Below are 27,621 nucleotides of genomic sequence, written 5' to 3' on the forward strand. Positions count from 1 at the left end.
GCCAACATACTGTACAACATAAAATTTTGAGGACCTTAAAATCATACCCTAATATTGGTTTCTAAATACCAATCTTTACTAAAAGGAACCAGGGCTCCTTAGAGAAAGGACTGATCCCAGGGTTGCAACACACAAAGTACAAGATGAACTTCGAACACTTTGTGCTAAAGTATGTAAGTGCTCAAAAAGAATGCAGGAGACTTGTTGAAAGACAAGGTGCCAGCTTGAAGAGGCTCCCACTGACCAAATATGAAAGAGTATGAGCATCAAATAATGATGGTACTGGATTAAAATTGACTGAATAAAACAGACTCCCTAAGATCATACCAATGTTGAATACGGAAGGAGGAAAGTTTTTTGTAGTAACAGAATGCTGACCAGTAACTATAGAAGGAAATGGGAGAATCATTTGGTAATCACCATTTACAACTGTCATAATAACTGATTTAGGCAAGAATCAACAAGGATACTAAAATAGTGAATTTTTAATGAGGAAAAAGTTATTTACACAGGTCAAAGTATCTCTCCACAAAGAATTTATGATTTGCAAAGGAGAAAAACATGCTGAAGAAACTTGGTAGTCACTACCTTAACCAAGCAATCAAAGGTAACACTACCCATACTGGGACAGATATAATGTGTCTGTTGATGTGATGCACCAAGGAAGATACAATTTACTTAGGTGGTACCAACATGCATAACCTGAATCATGAAGAAACAGACAAACCCAAACTGAAGGACATTCTAGAAAATACCCTATATTCTTTATTTTTTTTTTAAACATTTTTTTTTAATTTTTTTAATTTATTTATGATAGGCACACAGTGAGAGAGAGAGAGGCAGAGACACAGGCAGAGGGAGAAGCAGGCTCCATGCACCGGGAGCCCGATGTGGGATTCGATCCCGGGTCTCCAGGATCGCGCCCTGGGTCAAAGGCAGGCGCCAAACCGCTGCGCCACCCAGGGATCCCCCCTATATTCTTTAAAAATATCAATGTTAGGAAAGACAAAGGCAGGCTATGGAACTATTCTAGTTTTTTTTTTTTTTTTAAGATTTTATTTATTTATTCATGAGAGACACAGAGAGAGGCAGAGACACAGGCAGAGAGAAGCAGACTCCACGCAGGGAGCCCGATGTGGGACTCCATCCCAGGACTCCAGGATCACGCCCTGGGCCGAAGGCAGGCACTAAACCGCTGCGCCACCCAGGGATCCCGGAACTATTCTAGTTTTAAGAGACTTAAAAACAAAATGCAATGTATGTTCCTGGGTTAGATACTAGGCCAGGGAAAAAAAAAAAAAAAACTTTATTTCTATAAAGACATTGGGACAGTTGGCAAAATTTGAAAAAGATCCAAATTAAGTATTAATACTGTATCAATGTTTTATTTCTTATTCTGGTTATATAAGGGAACATTCTTGTTCTAAGGCAATACATGAAGTATTTAGGAGTATGGGGGTCAATGTCTGTAACTAACTCTTAAATAGTTCAAAAACAAAAGTTTTCTTCAGGCATACACATTTTCCATTTACATGACTGAGCTAGCAAAACTACTGTAGAGCCTAGTTGTCTGGAAGGCTCACCCACGTCTATGATAAACAGCCAGTAGATGGCACTCTGTGATCGATCTCCCAATCCCAGCAGCCTGGTTTTCCGTAGACAGCATTTTAGACTTCATTATATTTAGAAAACAAAAACACAACTGATCTGTAAAAAAGCACCAATACCAGGCAACTACTACATTCAAAACAGATGCTTTCACAACGGCCTTACATAGCCTTTCATGATCCAATTTTTCATTGCCCCCAAACCCATCTCTGACCATATCTCTTTAGTTGCCTTTTCAGAGAACTTTCTCAACACTCCTATTTAAAATAGCAGGTGGCTGCATGCTCTCCCCTCCACCCACTTACCCTGCTCTATTTTTCTTCAGCACTTGACATTTTCTTGTCTTCCTTCCCACGATCCCAGAATATAAGTCTCATGAGGACAGACTTTATTTTGCTCAATGTCTGCATCCCAAATGCCTAGAAAAGGGATACACATAAGGCATGTATCTATCTTCTCTTTCATCCCTAGGTATTACCACACTTCGTTTGTCCATTACACCCCAAACCAGTCCCTTAATGGAAGGAGACTGCAAAGAGCCTTAAATCTTAAATGTCCCAGCACTGACTTATTTTATGTGGAAGTCATCAAAACAGGTAAGCAGCAAAAGGGACCTTATAAAAACAGCGCTTTAGAAAAATTCTTTGGTCAAGGTGGTAAAAGGTAACAGAAGTAGAAACCAAAGATACAGGAGACACTGGAAAGGTAGTTGTTATAAGCAAGGCCTCTGATGCCAGGAGACTTAGGTTTGATCCTGGCTCTTTAGTTTACCAGAGCTCCAGGACTTTGGATAAACCGCAAATTCAGGAAGCTTTGTTCTTCAGCCCAGTGGATAAAGAGAGGACGGGGGAAAAAAAATCTACGTTATAGAGAACATAGACTTTATATGCTTATCCTATGCTTAGTACAGGGGACTGATACATAAATTTTAGCACTGCCTGTAGGAATAAAGGAAAACAAATAAGCAATCATCTGTTCGTTAGCCAACTAATTTTTACTAAGTATTTGTGTCAGGCACTTTTCTAGGCACTGGAAATGCAGCCATGAGCAAAAAAAAAAAAAAGAAGTAGTAGTCCACGGTCTTCATCATGTTTACATTTGAGCATGGGGTAACAAAAAATAGCCCTCAATATCTGAATCTATCTGGTTCTTGAGTTTCTGCCATGAATAACTAAAGTTGGGTCAGCAAAGTCCCATCAAAGTCCTATCTCAATGTATCTCAAGGAGATACATGTTCTATAATGCCAGACTACAACAAGGGCTATGAAGAAAAATTAAGGCAAGGGGACAGAGTAGATTGTCATTATTTCAAATTGGATTGTGACATTTGAGTGAAGAGGTGAGAGATGCTGGAGTTTAATCTGGAATTGATCAAAATAAAACTGAAATCCAGGAGGAAGAACTGATTTGAAGATACTGGGTTTTCGGTCTTATAAATGATTTAGTTCTGGCTTCAAAAGACAAACTAAAAAGCTGACTAGAGAAAGCACCCTAGCAACTCTAGTTTACTTGTAAACTTTAGTCTTCATTTCTTTTGACTTATGGGGAATGAATAATTGTAGGATCATCTAATATAGAGAACTGTCTTCTAGGGACTGTGTTACGGGTTGCATTGTATCTCCCCCGCCGAGTTAGCTTAGCCTCCAGTATCTCAGAATGTGACTTTATTTGGAGATAGTATCTTTATAGAGGTGAACAAGCTAAAATGAAGTCCTTGGGATGAACCCTAATCCAATACAACCAATGTCTTTATTAAGAAGGGAAAATTTGGATACAAATCAAGACACACACAGAGGGAAGATGATACGGAGGGAGAAGATGGCCATCTTCAAGACAAGGACAGAAGCCTAAAACAGATCCTTCCCTCTCAGCCCTCAGAAGGAATCAACCTTGCTGATTCCTTGATTTCTGACTTGTAGCCCCCAGAACTGTGAGACAATAAATTTCTTTGGGTTAAGACACCCAGTTTGTGGTACGTTGTTACAGTAACTCTAGGAAACTAATACAAAGAGAAAATCTTGTCTGTATGCTCATCTCCCCTTGAGAAGAGCTGACCCTACTTGAAATCATCTTTGTATCTCTTCTGAAGTACCTGATCTGATGCAAAAATTTAATAAGATACTATTTTAAGTTACAGCACCTAAACACAGTAGAGTTCAATAAGAACTCAAATTCTCCCACTACTTTTCCATACATATTTTTCCTGACAGCTATTTCTTTCTTTTGCAAATTGACAAGCTGAACTTAACTTCTGAGACATATTCAAGTAGTAATCTCAACTCAGGAATCCTAAACTGGAGCTAGGGTTTGGTACCATCAAAATAAAAGTTTGAGTGCCTAAGTTTATCAAGTATTAATTAAATATAAATGAACCCCAATCTTTAGGCAATTATACCCCAAATTAGACTTTATATTTAGAGATTCATATAGAGGAAACACCAACAGAGAAGTTAAAACCATTTGTTTGATAACGAATAATAGTAAGAAATGTCACATAAAAGTCAAAAGGTAAAATCACCTAAGGTCAGGAAGAAAGCATGAGGAGGGAAGGAAGTAACCACCAGAACACTTTAGTTAGTGCTAGGCTAGGCACTCATATGCAACTTCACCCTCAGAATCTCAGCATTTACAGATAAGCCAAGTCAGACTCAGGGGAAGTCAAATGACATTGTCCAAGTTCACCCAGCAATGGCGTAGAAGGAAAGCTGGAACCCAGGACTGTGTGATTTAAATGGACAAGCTCTTTTTGGTAAAGAGAACGTGTACCATGAATACATGTTTCTAACCTTCCACTTAGAAACATGATGAGCACAAGTCACCTAATTTAATCACATTGTACTATTAATAATATTAGCAAAGAAAAAATGCAAAATACAACTTCTGTTAAACCTATTCTCAAAGGCACAGGTAGGTGTCGAAGGGAAAAGGAATATCAAGGGACCTCGCCATCACGCTCACATTGTAAAAAGAACCTGACATCTTTGATCAAACTCCTTGGTTAAAAGGACTTTCAAGAACATTCACAAACTGGAACAGCACCACAATTAAAGGCAAAGTGAATGAGAAGATACAGTTGCCATAAATTACATTTATAATCAGTTACAAAATAAGACTACCTTGGTATTTCAGGAAACAAAGGTTCTCAAAATCACCTCCAAAGTTCTGGCAGCCTTTCAAAAAATGTCTAGCCACTCAGAACAAAAACTTTAGAATTTGAGTAAATTAAATACACAAAGATCATCAACGTGGCTCATGGTACCTACCAACACCAAACTTAATGGCATTGATGTTTGTACATCACTACTGGTTACAATTTCTATATATAGTAGTAAAAATATGTAGTAAGCAGAGTCTGGCTGGCTCAGTTGGTGGGGCATGCAACTATTGATCTCGGGGTTCTAAATTCAAGCCCCACATTGGGCACAGAGATTACTTAAAATAAAAAAATATTTAAAAAAAAAAACCTATGTATTAAACATTCTCAAACTTCTTTACAAGCTATCCTAAAATACCCATCCATATTGTCCAAAGTATTTAAGCCACCAATAAACATATTACCCAAGAGCAACACATTACACCTGACTTTAATCTTCATCTACACAACTGAAAGCACATCATGACAAATGAACATGATTTTTCTTTTTTTTAAGATTTATTTATTTATTTATTTATGTATTTATGAGAGAGAGAGAGAGAGAGAGAAAAGAGACAGAGACAGAGACACAGGCAGAGGGAGCAGGCTCCATGCCGGGAACCCGATGCGGGTCTTGATCCCGGTACTCCAGAATCTTGCCCTGGGCCAAAGGCAGGCGCCAAACCGCTGAGCCACCCAGGGATCCCCCGAACATGATTTTTATTTAGCTAGCTCCTGCCAACCGACTTTTGTGTCCAGTGCGACGAATTTTCTCTGCAAAGGAACAAAGTATATTTAACTTATTTTGTGGCTTCTGATAACTTTCTGAAATCATTTTGTCAAAAGAGTTGAAAAACTAGATACTCCAGTCTACACAGCTGGTATCATGGGTTTTTTTCAAATTCCCAAAGTTAATTCTCCAGCAAGAGTACACAGAACCACAGGGCTCTTCCACAATTGTGTCTACTCTAACTTTAGGAAAGGGTACTTGAGATAGCATTAAGCCTAGGCCTATTAAGGCCTAACCCTCATCCTGTTCAGAATCTATGGCAGAGATTACAAACTCCAGACTAGAAGCCAAATTCTGCCCCTGAACTTTTGTTTACAATGACTGAAAAAGAAAAAAATAATCAAAATAGCTATAAACAAATAATCTGGAGAATCACATGAAAACAAAGATTTCCAGAGTCTGTTGAAAAATCTGAAGATGGGACATGTGGGTGGCTTAGTGGTTGAGCTTCTGCCTTCGGCTGAGGGTATCCTGAGTCCCACATTGATCCTGGAGTCCCAGGATTGAGTCCCACACTGGGCTGCCCACATGGAGCCTGCTTCTCCCTCTGCCTATGTCTCTGCCTCTCTGTGTCTCTCATAAATAAATAAAATATTTAAAAAAGAAAAAACAAAATCTGACGATCTGGTTACACTGGGCTCATCTCACAGGACGAGTGCTAAGAAGTCTTTTCTTCTTCAGATATAAAGGAGGAGGCCTACTCCACACATTCTAATAATCACTATCCTCTTTTGGCTTACTCAGAGTATGCTTCTAAGCCACATTCTAAAAATAAATCAACACAATTACAAATTACATACAATATTCATTTTGTTTTTATCATTATTTTTAAAAGATTTTGTTTGTTCATGAGAGACACTGAGAGAAAGGCAGAGACACAGGCAGAGAGAGAAGCAGGTTCCGTGCAGTGAGCCCAACGTGGGACTCGATCCTGAGTCTCCAGGATCAGTCCCTGGGCTGAAAGGCACTAAACCGCTTGGCCACCCGGGCTGCCCACAATATTCATTTTAAATTAAGAACACAGGTGACCCAAATTCTGTAAGACTTGGAATCTTTGGGGAAAAATGCCGAAGATGATGTAAAATGACAAATAAATCTGTGTTAACCAGGCAGTAACATAATTACACAGGAAGGAACTGGCCCAAGTAACTTTAAAACTCAGTTAATTTGGGACGCCTGGGTGGTTCAGCGGTTTTAGTGCCTGACTTCGGCCCAGGGCACGATCCTGGAGACCCGGGATCGAGGTCTCCCTGCAAGGAGCCTGCTTCTCTTTGCCTCTGTCTCTGCCTCTCTCTCTGTGTCTCTCATTAATAAATAAATAAAATCTTTTTTATTTTTTATTTTTATTTATTTATGATAGTCACACACAGAGAGAGAGAGAGAGGGGCAGAGACATAGGCAGAGGGAGAAGCAGGCTTCATGCCGGGAGCCTGATGTGGGATTCGATCCTGGGTCTCCAGGATCGCACCCTGGTCCAAAGGCAGGCGCTAAACCGCTGCGCCACCCAGGGATCCCTAAATAAAATCTTAAAAAAAAAAAAAAAAAAACTCAGCCATTTGACTATACCCTTAGGGAAATATACCCTAAGGTTTAAAACAATAAAACAACAACAAACCATTAGCTTTCCTCAATAATCATATTGCTGGTGGTAGATTTGGCATTGTCATTCTGAGACTATTTTGTATTTATACTATGGGAAAAGGAAAACAAGTTAATCATGTAGACACTGTTGAAAACTAGGGGTTTTCATTGTTAGAGACTGGAGATGTAAAATCAAAGAAGATTAAGGGAAAAGTCCCTGGGTCATTTATTTTGATTTTTAAGTATAACATGAACTCATTATTTTTTTTAAGAAAAGAAAAAAACACAACTTATTTTCTAGCTCCAATCACAAATAAGGCCTCGAAACAAAGTGTTTCTTCCTACTGAGTTAGTCATGAAGTGCCTAGATTGTGATCTTGAAAAGCCATTTCCCACTAAAAAGCTTCACAGAGAAAGGGCTATTTCCTGGTCTAGGCAGAAAATGTACCACAAGGTAAATATGAACAAATTGTCATACCAGATAGCAAAAAAGTTATCAAAGATGCCTTAGACTGAGTCAAATGGACTTTGGGGCTAGGCCATTGCAAAGGGACTCCAACTGGCCAAAGAAGGGACAATCACTAAAAATAACTATACATGCTACAAAATACATGAATACTGGGCAACCCGGGTGACTCAGAGGTTTAGCATCGCCTTCAGCCCAAGGTGTGATCCTGGGGACCCAGGATCCAGTCCCAGGTCAGGCTCTCTGCATGGGGCCTGCTTCTCCCTCTGCCTGTGTCTCTGCCTCTCTCTCTCTCTGTCATGAATAAATAAAAGACCACTTACTAGTATGATTCCATTTATATGAACTGTTCAGACTAGGCAAATTTAGGGACACAAAGTGGATTAGTCAGTGCCTAGGGTTGGAGGTAGAATACTGTTAGGGGGTAATGAGGAGTGACTGTTAATGGGTACAGGTTTCTTTTTGGGGTGATGAAAATGTTTCAAATTTATTAGATCATGGTGATAGTTACACAACTCTGACCAAACTAAAAACCACTAAATTATACATGTAAAACAGGTGAATGTCATGGTATATAAATTGTACCTCCATAAAGTTGTACCAGGAAAAAAAAAAAATAACTACAATGGACTGAACCACAAATGTTTAAATCTGTTGAGTTTATATTAAAATAAATCTTTAGGGATCCCTGGGTGGCGCAGCGGTTTGGCGCCTGCCTTTGGCCCAGGGCGCGATCCTGGAGACCCGGGATCGAATCCCACATCAGGCTCCCGGTGCATGGAGCCTGCTTCTCCCTCTGCCTATGTCTCTGCCTCTCTCTCTCTCTCTCTCTGTGACTATCATAAATAAATAAAAATTAAAAATAAAAATAAAAATAAAATAAATCTTTAGGGCAGCCCGGGTGGCTCAGCGGTTTAGCGCCCCCTTCAGCCCAGGGTGTGATCCTGGAGACCAGGGATGGAGTCCCAGGTCCAGCTCCCTGCATAAAGCCTGCTTCTCCCTCTGCCTGTGTCTCTGCCTCTCTCTCTCTTTCTCTCTCTGTGCCTCTCATGAATAAATAAAATCTTAAAAAAAATAAAATAGGGCAGCCCCGGTGGCTAAGTGGTTTGGCGCCACCTTCAGCCCAGGGCGTGATCCTGGAGACCCAGGATCGAATCCCACATGGGGCTCCCTGCGTGGGGCCTGCTTCTCCCTCTGCCTGTGTCTCTGCTCCCCCCTCTTATGAATAAATAAATAAAATATGTTAAAAAAAATAAATCTTTATTGATCACTATGGAGGATGCTAGGACTCTAATTATATGAAAACCAGAAATTATCAAATATATACCCTGCGTCTTACATATATTTAGTGTCTCTCTGAGTAACCAAAGGGAGGAGATAAAGTTTCTCTTTACAGAACAATACAATTAATAAATTAAAGAACAGAATTATTAACACTTTGCAACCCTAAATAAAATGGATCTAGGCAATAATCAGTGGTCGCTAACATCACAAAAAGTTAACCAGACAGCAGGTGTTTCCTAGTAGAAGTATATACATCATCATCTATGAAGCAGTCTAGCAAAAACAAGATGGCAGGAGAAAAAAAAAAATTAAAAAAAAACATGAAGAACCTATAGATAAAAAGACCAAGAGAGGGCAGCCCAGGTGGGCTCAGCGGTTTAGCGCCGCCTTCTGCCCAGGGCATGATCCTGGAGAGCCAGGATCGAGTCCCATGTCAGGCTCCCTGCATGGAGCCTGCTTCTCCCTCTGCCTGTGTCTCTGCCTCTCTCACTCTCTCTCTCATGAATAAATAAATAAAATCTTAAAACAAAACAAAACAAAAAGACCAAGACTTTTCAAACAATAGCAATATAATGAATGACCTTATGAATCCTGATTCAAACAAAATTAAAATTTGAACCCTGACTGGGTATTTGATATTAATACCTTGGTGGCTCAGCGGTTGAGTATCTGCCTTCAACTCAAGGCATGATCTCGGAGTTCTGGGATCAAGTCTTACAACAGGCTCCCTACAGGGAGCCTGCTTCTCCCTCTGCCTAGGTCTCTGCCTTCTCTCATGAATAAATAAATAAAATCTTTGGGGGAAAAAAAAAAGACCGTGGTTCAAAAAAATTTTTTTAAAGATTTTATTTATTTACTCATAGAGACAGAGAGAGAGAGGCAGAGACACAGGCAGAGGGAGAAGCAGGCTCCATGCAGAGAGCCCGACGTGGGACTCGATCCAGGGTCTCCAGGATCACGCCCTGGGCTGCAGGCGGCGCTAAACCGCTGCGCCATCGGGGCTACCGGTTCAAAATTTTTAAGTGTGAAAATAATACTGTAGCTATGTTTAGAAAATTAAAGAGTTGGGGTGCCTAGGTGCCTCAGTCAGTTAAGCAACTGCCGTGGGCTCAGGTCATGATCCCAGGGTCCTGAGACTGAGCCCCCATCAGGCTCTCTGCTCAGCTGAGAGCCTGCTTCTCCCTCTCCCTGCCACTCCTCTTGCTTGTGCTCTTTCTCTGTCAAAAAAAAAAAAAAAAAAAACTTAAAAAAAAAAAAAAAAGAAGAAGAAAGTTAAGAGTCTGTATCTTACATAATGATATGATATCTGGGGTTTGCTTTAAAATAGAGGAAAAAGGGATCCCTTTGTGGCGCAGCGGTTTGGCGCCTGCCTTTGGCCCAGGGCGCGATCCTGGAGACCCGGGATCGAATCCCACATCGGGCTCCCGGTGCATGGAGCCTGCTTCTCTCTCTGCCTGTGTCTCTGCCTCTCTCTCTCTATCATAAATAAATAAAAATTAAAAAAATAAAATAAAATAAAATACAGGAAAAAAATAAATAAAATACAATAATAAAAAATAAAATACAGGGATCCCTGGGTGGCGCAGCGGTTTGGCGCCTGCCTTTGGCCCAGGGCGTGATCCTGGAGACCCGGGATCGAATCCCACGTCGGGCTCCCGGTGCATGGAGCCTGCTTCTCCCTCTGCCTATGTCTCTGCCTCTCTCTCTCTCTCTCTGTATGACTATCATAAATAAATAAAAATTTAAAAAATAAAAATAAATAAAAATAAAAAAAATAAAATACATAAATAAAATAAAATAAATAAAATAAAATAAGGGGGGCAGCCTGGGTCAGCGGTTTAGCGCTGCCTTTAGCCCAAGGCCTGATCCTGGAGACCCGGGATCAAGTCCCACATCGGGCTCCCTGCATGGAGCCTGCTTCTCCCTCTGCCTGTGTCTGTGCCTCTCTCTCTCTGTGTCTCTCATGAATAAATAATCATTAATTAATTAATTAAAAATAAAATAAAATAAAATAAAATAAAATAAAATAAAATAGGGGGAGTAGAAGGGAATAAGGATCAAACAGCCATAGTTGGTAACTGTTAAAGTTGAGATGGTTACACAAGGGTTTTTTTTTGCCATTTTCTTGTTTGTATACATTTGAAAATTTCCACAATAAAGCTTTTAAAAAGACAAAATGCTGCCAAGCCCTTCATTGGAAGTATTGCATTTCACAAATTCAAACACAAATAGGTCTCCCAACCATACCCATATGTCTGAAATCAAGATGCATCTTACAGTGAATGATCAGTTTTAAGTGGTAGTATTTTTCCTACGTGGTACATAAAATGGTGTAATTTAAAACTGACTGGGCAGCCCAGGTGGCTCAGTGGATCAGCGCTGCCTTCGGCCCAGGGTGTGATCCTGGAGACCCGTGATCGGGTCCTGCCATCAGGCTCCCTGCACAGAGCCTGCTTCTCCCTCTGCCTGTGTCTCTGCCTCTCTCTCTCTCTTTTTCTCTGTGTCTCTCATGAATGGATAAATAAAATCTTAAAAAAAAAAAAAAAAATAGGGCAGACCTGGTGGCTCAGCGGTTCAGCGCCATCTTCAGCCCGGGGTGTGATCCTGGAGATCCGGGATCGAGTCCCACATCAGGCTCCCTGCATGAAGCCTGCTTCTCCCTCTGCCTGTGTCTCTGCCTCTCTCTCTCTCTCTCTGTGGTCTCTCATGAATAAATAAAAAAATAAATAAAATCTTAAAAAAATAAAAATAAAAATAAGTAAATAAATAAAAAACTGCATCTCAAATTCAATGGGGAAAAAAAAGCCCTCCAAGATTACAAATACATCTAGTTATCTTCTCACCTTAGCTAAATCATTATTTGCATTGTACTGGAAATGAGTTCAAAAATACCCTCTTGGCTATCCAAATTTTTTTTACTTGTATGGAATTAATTCAGTTACAGTCAGAGAAGCATTAAAATAATACGTTAGCCAATATAGGAGTCCTTAATCTCCCATTAGTGATAGAGAAGATCAGATGAACATGGAGCAAGAAGTCTCCCTAAGATGGAGGAGAAAAAAACATTGCCACAGTTATCTCACCATGTCAAAAAAAAAAAAAAAAAAAAAATAGTAAAAACTGAGTCCAGTTGACTAGCCTGTCTTTTCTTCATTTTTCATAAAGGAGTTTCTAAGTACCCACCACTTTGACACTTCCATAAATTGCCTGTTTCAAATATTCTAAAGGAACATAGTATTCTGGCAAGCCTCTGCTATTAATGGACTCTCCATTATACCAGAAAGACTAATGTAAACAAAATTTACCAACATTATATAAACTTACTAAGGAAGAAAAGAGGACAAGAAACGATTTCTGACAACTGCAATTCTAGAAATCCAATTTTGCAACCACATATTTCAATGGAATCACAAATATAAAACTTTATTTAATGATAACTGACACTGAAAATTTCAGATGAAAAGCAAAGGAAAAAACAGATTTGGGGCAGCCCTGGTGGCTCAGAGGGTTTAGCACCGCCTTCAGCCCAGGGCGGGATCCTGGCGGCCTGGGATAGTCTCAAGTCGGGCTCCCTGCATGCAGCCTGCTTCTCCCTCTGCCCATGTCTCTGCCTCTCTGTGTGTCTCTCATGAATGAATACATACATAAAAAAAAAAAAAAAAAAAAAAAGATTTGCCACATTTAAAAAAAAAATCAATGTATGTAAAAAACACACTATAAATGAAATCAGAAAGGCTATCAACATTCTGAGAAATATAAATCTGCCACATGACAAAAGGTATATTCTTAAACAGCTCTTAAGATCAAGAAAATGATCAACAATCCAATATAAAAATGGGTAAAAGATAGGAGCAGGCCAATAAATACATCTCAGAAATGGCCCACCTTATTGTAACAGAAATTATAACAAGATACCTTATCAATTACCAAATTTGGGAAACTTTTTAAGTAACACTGCCCAGTTCTACTGGCCAAGCAGGATGTGCAAGAATATTCCCACTTCCAACCCTTTGCTTGGAACAGTCTTCCTTCATTCCCTACGTGGTGTTATCTTCTCAGTATGGCTTCAATTACCCTATTTTAAACTGCACCCTCCTCTCCACTTCTCAATTTGCCTTATCTTCCTCTATTTTTCCAACTTATTGCCTTACATGCCACGTAATTTACTTATTATGTACATTGTTTATTCTCTGCCCCCACCTCCATGAAAATAAAGTTTCCAAGGACAAAGATGCTCTTCCTTCACTGACATATTACAGGGATGGAAAACTGCTTGGGATATGGGAGATGTTCAAAAATTATTTGTTTAATGACTAGGAAAATCCAACTAGTTAATTCCTAATTAAACTAGTTAATGTCTCTGGAGAAAACTTTGTTGATGACATAAATTTAAAAACCTTTATTATTTATTTATTTGTGAGAAAGAGCACGAGAAATAGGGAGAGTTAGAGAGAGAGGAAGAAACAGACACCTCGATGAGCAGAGAGCCCGACTCAGGGTTTGGTCCTGAGCCGAAGGCAGATGCTTAACTAAGCCACCCAGGCGCTCCAAATTTAAAAACCTTTAAAATGTACATACCAGTAATATCATTTCTAAGAATTTATCCTAAGTAAATAATCACTGACATGAGCAATGGCTATCCAAAAGCTTATTCATCTTCACTATGAATTGTGAAGAACTAGAAACAACGTATACTAGAACACTGAAAAGGATGTGGAATATTTAATGCTATGGTAGCTGGGGGGAAAAGTATACCCAATGATTCCATTTTTGTCTTGAGTATATGAATAATAAATGTTTGGGATCCCTGGGTGGCTCAGCCGTTTAGTGCCTGCCTTCGGCCCAGGGCGTGATCCTGGAGTCCTGGGATCGAGTCCCACATCGGGGTCCCTACGTGGAGCCTGCTTCTCCCTGACACAGGCACTGTGTCACTGACACTGCCTCTCCCTCTCTCTCTGTGTCTCTCATGAATAAATAACAAATCTTTAAAAAAATAATGTTTATTAATAGGCGCTAATATAAATAATGATATACCAATTAACAGAATGATGGAATACTAGATGAAGCTACTCACTGTGTCATGATACAGAATCATTTATTCTTCTTTTTAAAATTTTTTTAAGCAGGCTCCATGCCCAGCCTGGAACCCAACACAGGGCTTGAACTCACGACTTTGAAATCAAGACCTGTGGGGATCCCTGGGTGGCTCAGCAGTTTAGCGCCTGCCTTAGGCTCAGGGCGTGATCCTGGAATCCCAGGATTGAGTCGTACATCAGGCTCCCTACATGGAGCCTGCTTCTCCCTCTGCCTGTGTCTCTGCTTCTCTCTCGGTGTCTCTCATGAATAAATAAATAAAATCTTTAAAAAATAAAAGGAATCAAGACCTGTAAGCCCTGAGCTGAGATCAAGAATCGGAGGCTTGCTTAACCAGCTGAGCCACCCAGGTGCCCCATACACAATCATTTCTAAGCCTCATGAAAGAGGCAGACTTAAAAAAAAAAAATAGTAAGGCTATACTATAAAGAACTGATCCAAGGTACATTGTTAAGTGTAAAAAGCATCCAAAACCATTTAATTAAAAAAAAAAAAGTTTCGGGATCCCTGGGTGGCGCAGCGGTTTGGCGCCTGCCTTTGGCCCAGGGCGCGATCCTGGAGACCCGGGATCGAATCCCACGTCGGGCTCCCTGCATGGAGCCTGCTTCTCCCTCTGCCTATGTCTCTGCCTCTCTCTCTCTCTGTGTGACTGTCATGAATAAATAAATAAAATCTTTAAAAAAAAAAAAGTTTCAAGTTTATGTACTCTACTAACTAGATAAAAATGTTAGACATTTTCAACCATCTTTTTTTTTTTTTAAAGATTTATTTATTCATGAGAGACAGAGAGAGAGAAAGGCAGAGATATAGGCAGAGAGAGAAGCAGGCTCTCCACAGGGAGCCCGATGCAAGACTCGATCCCAGATCCCGGGATCACGTCCAGAGCCGAAGGCAGACGACGCCCAACCACTTGAGCCACCCAGGTGTCCCCATCTTTTCTTCTTAATTTTCAATGTAACAATTAGTTTAATTTTTTTTTTTCATTTTTTTGGAAAATTAGGAAATAAAGCCATCTCTCCTTTGACTCCATAGATCAAATATGAGCAAAATCACTTCTCCAGGTCAAATAATTTTACTACCAAATTTATACTAAACCCATGAAGTTCTTTAACTGCAAAGAAATTAAAAATTACTGTCCAAACATCCTAAGCTAAGTAATACAATCATTAGATAAGAAATCCATTCTGGAATTATGTTCCATAGAAATAATGCCAAAAGCAAACATAAAATGTGTTAAATTATAAAAGCTTATGGCAGATAAAAGCACACACCTATTAGTGTATATATACTGAAAACCAAATGACCAAAAGACAACAGAGAATTGTGCCCTTTTAGCCAGTAGGCCATGAAAGGGTACTTAAAACTTTACCCCAGGCATCCTGAGGTACTTTATTAAGAAGACCCAGTTTGCTCAGTTTCTACCTTGTTTGTCCTCCCAGACGTATCAAAAGGAACTGTCACTTGGAGATAGCAATGGTTAGTACTGAGGCCTTTGGGATGGATATATCAGACCCAGATATATGTTGGTAAAGAGTACAGTGTCTGAAAAAGTGAAATGGAGACAAAATTCTTCAAAATAGACTAGAAATCCCCAAAGTCCAATCTTTCAGCACAGTGAAAGAACCCAAAGGAAATACTAGAGAGCACTGACCTGGAAGGTAGGAGCCCTGGATCCCAGTTCTGATCCAACTACAAACAGCTCCAGCTCCGTGGACATATTATTTCATGTATGTAGGTTCTAGTTTTAAGATCTACGAAATTAGGGATCCCTGGGTGGCGCAGCGGTTTAGCACCTGCCTTTGGCCCAGGGCGTGATCCTGGAGACCCGGGATCGAATCCCACATCGGGCTCCGGGTGCATGGAGCCTGCTTCTCCTCTGTCTGTGTCTCTGCCTCTCTCTCTCTCTGAGTATCATAAATAAATAAAAATTTAAAAAAAAAAAAAGATCTACGAAATTAGTAGACTGAAATCCTTTCCACTGGTACCACACCATGACTGACTAAATTACTAAGATGTGGTTACAGCTGTACTCCTAAGTTTTCTAAAATTCTTCATTTAAATGCTTAACTTGGGCAGCCGGGGTGGCTCAGCGGTTTAGCGCCACCTTCAGCCCAGGGCGGGATCCTGGAGACACGGGATGGAGTCTCATGTGGGGCTCCCTCCATGGAGCCTGCTTCTCCCTCTGCCTGTGTCTCTGCCTCTCCCTCTCTCTGTATCTCTCATGAATAAATAAATAAAATCTTAAAAAAATAAAAATAAATAAACGCTTAGCTTCTGTAACTTTTTAATCAGTTTTTGCCATGACTAAACTACCAGTCATAACAACATAGAAGACCATTTCCTTAACTAAATTTTCCAAGGTCAGATTGCTAAAAGTGGCAAAATCATAATTCAAACCAGATCTGACTCACTTTGAAGACCAAATTTATGGCATACTTCTTCCTCAGACCTTCTCCCTGACTAATCTAGTAACCAACTAGATTAGATACTAATCTTAGGGGATCCCTGGGTGGCGCAGCGGTTTGGCGCCTGCCTTTGGCCCAGGGCGCGATCCTGGAGACCCGGGATCGAATCCCACATCAGGCTCCCAGTGCATGGAGCCTGCTTCTCCCTCTGCCTGTGTCTCTGCCTCTCTCTCTCTCTCTGTGACTATCATAAATAAATAAAAAAAAATTAAAAAAAAAAAAGATACTAATCTTAGCTTGCTTTTGCAAAATGACTGGAAGTCCGGAATGCAGTCAGAAGTCAGGGAGCAAAGTCAAGTTACTAGAGTTAGGTGGGACTTGAACTTCTGACACAGTATTCTAACCTAAGTTAATTAGACATTTCAGGATCCCTGGGTGGCGCAGCGGTTTGGCGCCTGCCTTTGGCACAGGGCGCGATCCTGGAGACCCGGGATCGAATCCCACATCGGGCTCCTGGTGCATGGAGCCTGCTTCTCTCTCTGCCTGTGTCTCTGCCTCTCTCTCTCTCTGTCTGTGACTTAAATAAATAAATAATAAATAAAATATTAAAAAAAAAAATTAGACATTTCAGCTACTTAAAAAATAAGAAAGGTAAAATTGTCAAGAAAAACTATTAACTGAAGACAAAAATAAAACACCTCTGAAACTACAAGTAAACAAGGGTGATTCATTTACATAAAGTTTCATATACATAGAACCTGTACAAGATGAAATATACAGTAAAACAACTGCTAGATTATCTGTGCTATTCACTTGCTTTTGTGAATGTAAATAATGAACACAAATTATCCAGCAGTGAAGGAAGGAGTAACAGATAATCCAAAACACATATATTTGGCTTTAGAAATAAAGCATACGTCTAAATAGATAATCCAAAAGTAATGAATATCTGGTGCTAAAAATATATTATCAGGGTGCTTGGCTGGCTCAGTTGGTAAAGCACGCGACTCTTGATCTCAGGGTGGTAAGTTCAAGCCCCATGTTGAATGAATGAATGAATTAATGAATGAGTATCACCTAGATATATTTTCCTCCCAAATGACAAGTTATTCAGGTTAATACAAAATTAATTTCCAAGTGGAGAGACCAGGACACATCATTCCTAAACAATACAGAAAATAATGAAATTACCATCTCCCTACATCAGAAAATAAAACGTTTTATAACATTCACATCAGCTCCAGAGGGAATAACAAAACTAAGGCACATACAAAAAAAATGTAACATTTACACTCCCACTGGAGACAAGAACCAGGTTAGCTCCTCAGCTATTTCCATTAAACCAACCTGGGATTAAAAACTAGTTTTGGGGGATCCCTGGGTGGCGCAGCGGTTTAGCGCCTGCCTTTGGCCCAGGGCGCGATCCTGGAGACCCGGGATCGAACCCCACGTCAGGCTCCCGGTGCATGGAGCCTGCTTCTCCCTCTGCCTATGTCTCTGCCTCTCTCTCTATCTCTGTGTGACTATCATAAATAAATAAAAATTCAAAAAAAAACAACTAGTTTTGGAATAATCCATATGTGGATAATCAAGAGGCAAACACACACAAACACATGTAGATAAACTCACATTTAAATGCATAGGTTACCTACCAAGCACCTTACAAAATAAAAAATTTCGTAAGACAGTTGACAGAAATGGAGCAAGCGGTGAGGTCACCTACCACGTTAGCTACATTGATAAAAGTCATTACGTGCTCATCTCAAACATTAGGTAGCCACCAAGACCCACACTTACACACACACCCCGCATGTGGGAACATTCAGAAAGGTAACCTAGGAAAACCTCAGAAACTGCTCCTTTTACCAGCTCAAGAATGAAGTTGTATTCAACAAGTAAATGGAAAAGGGTCAAGAAAATAATGCATTTCCCCCCTTCAATCCAAATTGTCTAAAAGACAACTTTCAGGACCCTCGGCAAGTAAACGCTGGTTTGAGCTAAAGTTCTTTAGACTAAGCCTCGCTGGCAGGAGCCCTCTACCGGGCGTTTCTCAGATGTGACCAACTTTTGTGTTTCCCACAGTAGCGCTAAACCACGGTTACGCATCCTGCTGATAAAACCGGACTTGAGGCACTTAACACCCCAAACCAGATTCACCAGCGGTGTGGCTAAAGGGCTCTCCCGTCACTACTGTGAGGCCCACTCCAGCAGGGATCCGCACCGAGCGCGAGGACTTAGGGTTTGGAGAGAAGAGCAGCAGCACCAGCCGCCGGCTGTGTCCTCAGTGGTCCGCCCGCACTTAACCCAGGGGGAAAGCTCCATGCCCTCGTCTACAAAAGACGGCGTGCGGCGGGCAGACCCCAATGCGGAAAATTCACTTTAAGAACTTCCCAACGGCCTACCGTGCTGACTTAGGGGTCCAGTTAGGACACCGGGAAGCAGGTAGGGAAGAGACCACAGTCCACAAACTGATCAGGATCAACCAGCCCCGCCGGGAGGCCCAAACTCGGGGGGAGCTGGGGAGCTAAGGCACCGGACGGGCTCCGGTCCTCCTCCGACAGCCCTGTCCAGCAGGCCCGGCGCCGCTGAGACCCAGGCCCGGCCCTCAGCAACACCAGCTCCGTTCCACACGGTTCAGGAGGCGCGACCCTCCGGGGCCACTCCGAGGCCATGCGGCCGCGGGGCGCCCCAACCCGGCGCACGTTCAAGAGGTGAAACCAGAGGGCAGGAGGTGCGGGAGGAAATCCAAAGAAGGAACGAGACTCACTTCCTTTGGGCTTTGTCCTTCTTGGCCTTGGTCCTTTTCTTTCGGGCCTGGAGCGCAAGCACTGCAGGAGAGAGGGATGGATGAAGGGCGACCGTGGAGGAAAGGAGCCGACCAAGGTGAGGGCGGAGACCCAGCAGGGGCGCGAGGCCCGGGTGCGGGGCCTGCCTGAAGGGCGGCTCCGGGGCGAGCGCCGCGGCTTCGGCCGGGCGGCGGGCGGCCCCCCGGGTGCACAGCAGCGCCCAGGCTGGGGGCGCCGGCGGGGGCCCGGGCCGGGTCAGGGGGCCGGCGGGCCGGGGTCTGCCCGGGTCGCCGAGCGTCGGGCCCTGCAGCTGCCCCAGGACGCGGGCCGGCCTGGCGGGGAACAAGGGGCGAGGGCTGCCGGCGCGGAAGGACGCCGGGGCTGAGGGGCGCGGACCGGCAGCCCAGAGGCGGGGAGTGAGGCGCGGCGCCACCTCAGCGGGGGGGCGCCGCACGCCCGGGGACTGGACCGCGGCGGTTAGGAGGGGCTCCAGCGCTGACCCGGACCTCGCCCCGCCGGCCGTTGCCCCTCGTGGCAGAGGCCGCTCCACCGCTCACCTTTCCGCTCCATGGCGAGACCGGTAACCGCCAGGCGCCTGCGCACTCGAGTGGCGGTGACTCCCGCTCCCGCCGCGGCCCAAAACCCAGCCGGCGCACACCCCGCCCTCCAGGCCCCGCCCCGCCCCGGCCCCACGACGGCGCGCGCCTGCGCGGTGAGCGCGGAGCCTACCACCTGCTCGCCAGGAGAGGGGGGGGCTGTACGGGACCGGGGGCGGGGAGGAGGGAAGAACTCCGCCGTGAATGCCGCACAGGTGCGGAGAACCGGCTTGGAAGCCTGGCGGGGTCAGGTTCGTTCCGCCGGCGGGGCGGCTGCCGCTCAGGAGAGCAGGACCGCGTGGCTTTGAGGGTTCCCTGTGTGCTGAGTCAGTGCTCCGCAGCCACCCGGAGTCCGCCTCAGTTTCCTGGTCTGTAAAATGGATTTGGTCAGGCCTGCCCCAGTTTCTTCGCTGAGCTCTCGCGAGGGTCTGTTGAGACGAAAGAGAGAGAAAGAAAAGAAAGAAGGGGGGGGGGGGGATTGTAAATGAGGAAGAAGGAAAAGTTGGAGCGACGCAGAAGACTGGAAAGAGGGAGCCTGTGACCTTCCCTCCTCACTCTAAAAGTGAAAACTGGGATCCCTGGGTGGCGCAGCGGTTTGGCGCCTGCCTTTGGCCCAGGGCGTGATCCTGGAGACCCGGGATCGAATCCCACGTCGGGCTCCCGGTGCATGGAGCCTGCTTCTCCCTCTGCCTGTGTCTGCCTCTCTCTCTCTCTCTGTGACTATCATAAATTAAAAAATATATAAAAAGTGAAAACTTTAAAAGTGTGTTTTTCTTTTGAAATTTCGAGTTTATACGAAGGCTGTAAGGGAAGGAATGGGGAGAATAAAAACAGCGTTTTCTCATTTTAACACTTCATCTTTTCAGTACATGAGAAATATAGTTATATCTTAGGATGTCTTTATACTTTTGTAAGCGCATTACCTCATTTGATATTTATGACAACCTAAAAGCAAAATATTACCTCCACCATACAAAGAAACTAAAAATTGAAGGGGATGTGTACTCAATCTTGATGTCCCGATGCAAAGATTCAATCATCAAACCCGTATCATAAAACAAGGTTAGCAAAGTTTTTCTGTAAAGGGCCATATAGTACATTATGGCTTGTGGGCCATAGGATCTCTTTCTCAGCTACTCAGTTCTGCCCCTGGAGCTCAAAAGGGAAATAGAAAATAGGGGCTGTGTTCCAATAAAGCTTTATTTATGGTCCCTGACATTTGCATTTCGTGTAATTTTCACGTGTCATGAAATACTATTCTTCTGTTGATCCTTTTCAACTATTTCAATCCCTCTTGGCTTAGGCCAACCCGTGTTGTAAAGCACTAACGCTGGACAGGTGGCAGCTCTGAAGACCTTTGCCCTGAAAGAAGTTAGACTCTATGGGGAAGACGGACAAGTAATTAATTGACTAAGAAGGGAAGATGAAAGTATAATAGTACTGCGCAAGTGAAGCATGGGGACTTGGGCGGGATTTTATTGAGCAAAGTAAATAATTAAATCCAGCCAGGGAGGAGGCAGCTTTTGAAGTGGGTCTTGGGAAATGTGTAAGGGTTTCCATAGATGGAGAAGGAGATGTTAGGCATTTCTGAATGAGAAAATCAATTGAGCAAAAAGGCACAGGTTTGGAATCCTAAGGCGGGGGCGGGGGCTGGTAACGACTGAAGTGGATCAAGTGGCATGTGAGGCCAGAAATGCAGGTTTGCCAAATTCAAAATTTAGATAATTAATATCTGTTGCATGGAACCTGAATGATAACATTTCTGGACATATTGCCAAAGAGGACAGCACCTGTTGGCCAAGGAAAACTGCATCCCAGTTTCCTCTCCACTCTACTTGAGAACAAAAGGAGAGCTGGGGCAGACAGTGAACCCCTGGAACCTGAGGATTCCACTAGCTTGGGAAAACCTCGTGTGATTCAGAAAAGACAGGAAAGCTGCAGTGGCTGAGAAAAAGTCCCAGATTGGCAAAGTACTCTCCACCAGAAAGTAAACTCTATGAGGGTAGGACACTGTTTTGAATTTTCCTTGATTCCTTTCCTGGATTTTCCTTGATCCTCAGTGCCTCGCATAGTATCCAGCACTTAAGGGGCTTAAATATCTGTCTAATCAAAGAATAAGTGATGTGCAGTTTATGAGAAAGTTCTGGACGAGAGAGAGAAAACAATGAGAGGGACAACGTGAAGCTGTGCTAGTACCCAAGTAGGTTACTGCAGATTCATCGGAAGGGAAATTCGTTTAACTTGGCATGAATTCACCTACCTATTCTGGCTCGGAGTAATCATTGCTTCTTTCTCTAAGAGCTTACTATTTAACAACCCATTTGAGAATTTTTCCAAAGTCGGTGTCATGTTCACTGGATTAAGTTCCCTGAATTGACCATTTCGCCCTTTTTTCATTTGTTTTTTTCCCCCCATTCTTTCAGCGTACTTCATTCTCCACACTTTTTCTAAACTCTGTGTAGTTGTTCATATGAGCTAGTTTGTACCCCCCCTTTCTAAAGCCTATGCCTTTAAGAAACAAAACAGATGACCATGGGGTGGGGGGGAGGCAAACCCGGAAACAGACTCTTAACTATAGAGAACAAACAAGGTCACTGAAGGGGAGGTGGGGTGGGGGGTTAATGGGAAAGGGGTATTAAGGAGGGCATTTGTAAAAAAAATAAAAATAATAAAAAATAAAAATAAAAAATTTTTTAAAAATTTTAAAAAAGGAGGGCATTTGTGATGGTGTTGCACCCAGCACTGGGTGTTGCATGCAAGTGATGGATCACTGAATTCTACTCCGGAAACTGATGTTACCCTGTATGTTAATTAACTGTAATTTAAATAGAAACTTGAAAAAAAAAAAAAAAGCCTCTGCCTTTTTTGTGCTTCTTGCTTTAAAAGTAACTTTAAAAATTACTCCCCACCCTCTCATCCCCAGTTTCAGAGGGCTTGTGCCACTCTGGACTTCACCCTTCCTCCTCAAGTGGTGGCCATTCTTACATGCATATCCCTCTTGAACAACTGTTTTTCTCAAGTTCTTTTATTTATTTATTTATTTATTTATTTATTTATTTATTTATTTATTTATTTATTTTTAGAGATTCTATTTATTTATTTGGCAGAGAGAAAGAATGCATAAGCAGCAGGGGGAGAAATAGGCTCCCCACTCTCCCCACTGAGCCTGGACCCTGATGCAGGGCTAGATCCCAGGACCCTGAGATCATGACCTGAGCAGAAGGCAGACATTTAACTGACTGAGCCACCCAGGCGCCCCTGCTCAAGTTCTTTCAAAAGTAGAATTATTTGGAGAATGAAGCAGTGCCAGAATTTAATTTCTGAAAAGATCCCATTCCCCAGGAGTTTATTTATGAAGACTCCCTTGGATCTTCCTTAATGCGTCTTTGAAGTTTTTGAAATGTGATCACCTAAGGTTTAGGACATATATTTTTTTTTTTAATTTTTATTTATTTATGATAGTCACAGAGAGAGAGAGAGAGAGAGAGAGGCAGAGACACAGGCCGAGGGAGAAGCAGGCTCCATGCACCGGGAGCCTGACGTGGGATTCGATCCCGGGTCTCCAGGATCGCGCCCTGGGCCAAAGGCAGGCGCCAAACCGCTGCGCCACCCAGGGATCCCTAGGACATATATTTCATTAAACCCAACATTCCCTGCTTTGGTTACCACAAATTTGTATTCTTTGTCCAAAGTTTTGATCTGAATTAAAACCAAAGTATTTGTGAGATGAAACAGACAACGGAAGAAAGTGGAACTGTATCAGATGCTTTATTTTGCAGATTCCTAGTAGATGTCTGCATAATTGGAGAACCCCAACAGAATCTTACATAGTTTTGTGAACTATATTGGGAAAACAATTATATTCTAGGCTGAGTTTCAGGAAACACATGGCATGTTCAACAAACGAAGGGAATTGAATGAAAGGATTGAGATGTGAAAAAAAAAAAAGGATTGAGATGTGGGTAAGGTTAAGAGAAATGAAGAAGGGATGGTGAGGCATCCAGGGACTGACATTCCTAGGCTTGAAGGGACAAGGGGTGGAGGTGTTAACCGGAACCCAATAATACCTATGTTGGTCAACTTAGGGTTGCCAAAACAAAGTACCACAAATTAGGTGGCTTAAACAACAAAAATTTATGATCTCACAGTTCTGGAGGCTAGAAATCCAGGTGTCAGTAGGACTGGGTCCTTTTGGGGACCACGAGGGACGGATCTGTCCTCTTTCCTTGGCTTCTAGAGGACTCTGTGTCTCTTTCTAGTTTCTTTTATGTATGTCTCAAACTGTGTCCAAATTTCTCCTTTCATAAGATCATCGGTCATACTGGATTAGGACTCATTCTAAGGATCTCCTTTAACTTGGTTACTTCTGTAAAGGCCCTATCTCAGAATAAGGTCAATTTCAGAGGTACTGAGGGGAGGGGTTAAGACTCCAACATATCTTTTCTGTTGTTGTTGGGGAGGGGACACAATTCAACTCATATCAGAATTGTAGTGAGGCGGGGCAGCCCGGTGGCTCAGCGGTTTAGCGCCGCCTTCAGCCCAGGGCCTGATCCTGGGGACCTGGGATCCAGTCCCACATCAGGCTCCCTGTGGGGAACCTGCTTCTCCCTCTGCCTATGTCTCTGCCTCTCTGTGTCTCTCATGAATAAATAAAAGATAAAAGGACATAACCACTGCCTAGCAGGAAATGAAATGCCCAATTTCTTTCTCCTCTTATCCTCTCAGACTAGTGCCTCCCATTGACTGAACCCACCTGGAAGTTAGAAGGCAAGGGTGCCTGGGTGATGCAGTCTGGGCAAGCCAGCCTCCCAGGGTACAGGGAGGGTGGAGAAGGGTGGAGGGTTCATCTGGAGGGGCAAACAGAGAATATCCAGCACAGCCTGTCTGGGCAGTCTACATGATACACCCAAAGTGGCTAGCACTTTCCAAGCAAAGTAAGCCAGCCTTTTGGGCTCCCTGGTCCCTGAAAAGGCTTGAGAACCAAAGCTGCTTGGAGATAATCCCCTTTCTGGCTTTTTTTTCTTTCCCCCCATAAAAGCTTAAGCTTCACAAGGAAACTGTGCTGGAGCAAAGGGTCGGGGAGAGGAGGTAGGAGAGATAAAAGAATAAAAACTTTGGTTTGGTGGAGTGGGGAACTAAATGAGTTCTTTGCAGTCTCCGTGCTCTGTCCTCTTGGATGCTCTGTCCACAGCAGCAAAGTTGGAGGAGAGAGGAGATGCTCTAGCAATGAGGAGGTTACAGAGATCCGTGGTTCCAGAGACAGGTAGAGCCCTTGCTCTGCTTCCTGGAGGTGCTCTGGGGAGAGAGCCAGGCGTTGCAAGCTGGCCTGAGCTGATCACATCCAACTCTGCATTCTTTTTTGTTGCTAACGATACCTTCCAGCGAAGTTTGAAGGGATGAGGAATTGTCTGCCTCACATCCTCACTCCCGCATATGAAAAGTTGCAGACTAAAATCTGCCGCACACACACATTTGTCAAACATTTGTTTGCAAGCAGGCACAAAAACAGCTCCTGTGACTATGTACATTCTTTGAGGTCTCTGTCCTCTTGGATGCTCTGGCCACTGTGTGAAAGCTTTACTGCTCCCCTCCCTCCCCATGGGGTAACTATCACAGAGGCAGGACTCTGTCACCCGCAGAGTAGGCATCAGGGAACCAGAGAGAGGGTCTTTTGTATAATTCATTATGCTATTCCAATCCTGATCAACACCAGAGGTGTCAGCAGAAGCAGGTTTCCTTTTTTTTTTTTTAGAAGCAGGTTTCCACTTGTGAGATGAGTTGCCTATTAATTTGTGTAATGGATGTTATTTTTTTTTAAAGCTGCTGTTGGCAGAATTTATGTAATCGATGACTCTGAACCCCTTTGTTGAAGCCACCTTCTGATTAGAATGTTCGCAAACTACTCCTGGCCTGGGAATTGCAGATTAGAATATAAGCCGCACCTGGGTGTAACTATAAGTAACTAGCATCTACAAATGTTATCCGGTCTTTGTCAAAAGTTTTCATATGCCCAAGTATTTTATTTTGAAAAGGTGGATTCATTTCTTTAAAAATGCCAATTAAAAAAAAAAAAAAAAGAGTCCATCCCTAGGGGAATGGATTAAAAAAGTTTTACAACACATCCCCTCTAGGTGAGTTGCCAAAACAGGGATACATTGAATTCTTTCTAAGTTTCTGTAAGTACCGGAAAAACATCCTCACCTAGACTATGCTTCTCTTTCCTTGATTCCAATGGGGAATGTCAAAATATTTTAAGGAAGATTGTAAACAACATGAGGTAGAGTGCCCCTCTGAGGCTGCCAGGCCAGGCGAAGATGCTCCACTATACTAAATATGTTCATGGAGCCATGCAGACTTGGACAATAAAAACAACGGACTGAAGATCAAACGTATTTTCCCTATTTTCTGAGCAAGGCATAAACCTCCTAGACTCTCTAAGGGGACCCCAGGGAGAGGAAGCACGTAATGAGAGCGATCTAATTTCTCCAGCTTGGCAATCTCAGGTTCAGAGCAAAGGCAGTATAGGAAAAACATAGAAATATGACTTATGCACTTGAATTCTGATTTCTACCTGCGATGCAATGTTGAATCCATTTTGCTTTTCTTTCTTTCAGATACTTCTCACCACATCACCCTCGTGATGAACATTCATTGAGCATCCACTGCAGGCCAGGGCCGTGAGAAGCAGAGAAGGAAAAAAGCCAACACCTTGCCCTCTAGGACTTAATAGCTAACTCATATAATAATTACTATTTGTCCCTCAGCTGTCAAAACAACTCTACCAAAAATAGGTGTTATTATCACCCTCTCTGGCAGATGAGGAGACTGAGGCACAACCAAGTTCACGCAAGCAAGGAAGAGGCAGGGTTTTGAATATAGGCCATTGGGTTCTGGAATCCACACTCTTGGCTACACACCATATCACCTAGTTTAGTGGGGGATGGACATATAAATAAATAATTCACACAGTGCTTAATGTGTGGGAGCACAAAAAAGAGGCCCACTCAGCTCAAGGTCCTAGGAAGGATGAGGAGAGAGGCATCTCTTGAATGAGATGACACCTGGATGGCGGTGGAGAGCATGAATAGATGTCAGCTGGGAATAGAAAGAGGAGAAAGAAAACTCCAGCCAGATAAGACAGCATGGTATTGGAGGGTGGGGCGAGGGGGAGCAGAGACACCATAGAATCACTGGAGAATAAAATGCCAAGGGAGCGATAGGGAAGTTTGCTCCTCAATTGTTTGCTGGGCCTCTTCTATGTACAGGACTATTCTTGTTGCTGTGGATATAGCAGGGCTAGAGCATCGAAGGAGCTTCAACTTGAACTTCCAAACATTTTGCACCCTTGCTCACTGAAATAACTTTTAAACTACCACCATGCAAAACATTCAACAAACTAGAAACAGAAGGGTGCCTCCTCAATCTGATAAAGAGCATCTGTGAAAACCCCACAGCTAACATCATATCTAACGGTAAGAGATTAAATGTCTTCACCCTAAGATCAGGTATAAGACAAGGATGTCCACTCACACCACTTCTATTCAGTGTTGTACTGGAGGTTCCAGCCAGGATCACTAGGCAAGAAAATTAAATAAAAGCATACAAATTGGAAAGGAAGTTGACACTTTGAAATACAAGTGTTACATCAGCTTTGAATGCCAATTTGATACCTGCATCTATCCATTAATATAAGCAAAAAAAGTAAAATTACTTTAACTACAAGAAATTTTACATTACTTTTTTTCTCCTTTAACTTGTAATTCTATTCCATTTTACTGTCACAGTAGCTTATCCTAAAGTCATATAATTTTATACTTTAAAGTCTTTATTGAAAGTTGAGAATAGAGCTCCCCTATGATACAGCAATTCCACTACTAG

The 27,621-nt window shown here is 42.7% G+C and overlaps 1 protein-coding gene and 1 long non-coding RNA gene across 2 annotated transcripts in view; one reads left to right on the forward strand and one right to left on the reverse strand.

Moving 5' to 3' along the window:
• Positions 1 to 19,790, reverse strand: part of SRPK1 (SRSF protein kinase 1) — a 94,043-nt gene extending 74,253 nt beyond the window's left edge. Inside the window, 2 exon segments of the mRNA XM_025418559.3 lie at positions 19,129 to 19,639; positions 19,642 to 19,790. Coding sequence (XP_025274344.3) covers positions 19,129 to 19,639; positions 19,642 to 19,717 — 587 coding nt within the window. The 5' untranslated portion in view covers positions 19,718 to 19,790.
• On the forward strand, positions 1 to 27,536 carry LOC125752203 (uncharacterized). The gene is made up of 3 exons (XR_007401114.1): positions 1 to 607; positions 2,080 to 2,204; positions 26,358 to 27,536. It is a non-coding gene; the product is annotated as an uncharacterized LOC125752203 (long non-coding RNA).
• Positions 27,537 to 27,621: the final 85 nt, after the last annotated feature.

This window comes from Canis lupus, chromosome 12 (assembly GCF_003254725.2).
Source record: "Canis lupus dingo isolate Sandy chromosome 12, ASM325472v2, whole genome shotgun sequence".
NCBI lineage: Eukaryota > Metazoa > Chordata > Mammalia > Carnivora > Canidae > Canis > Canis lupus.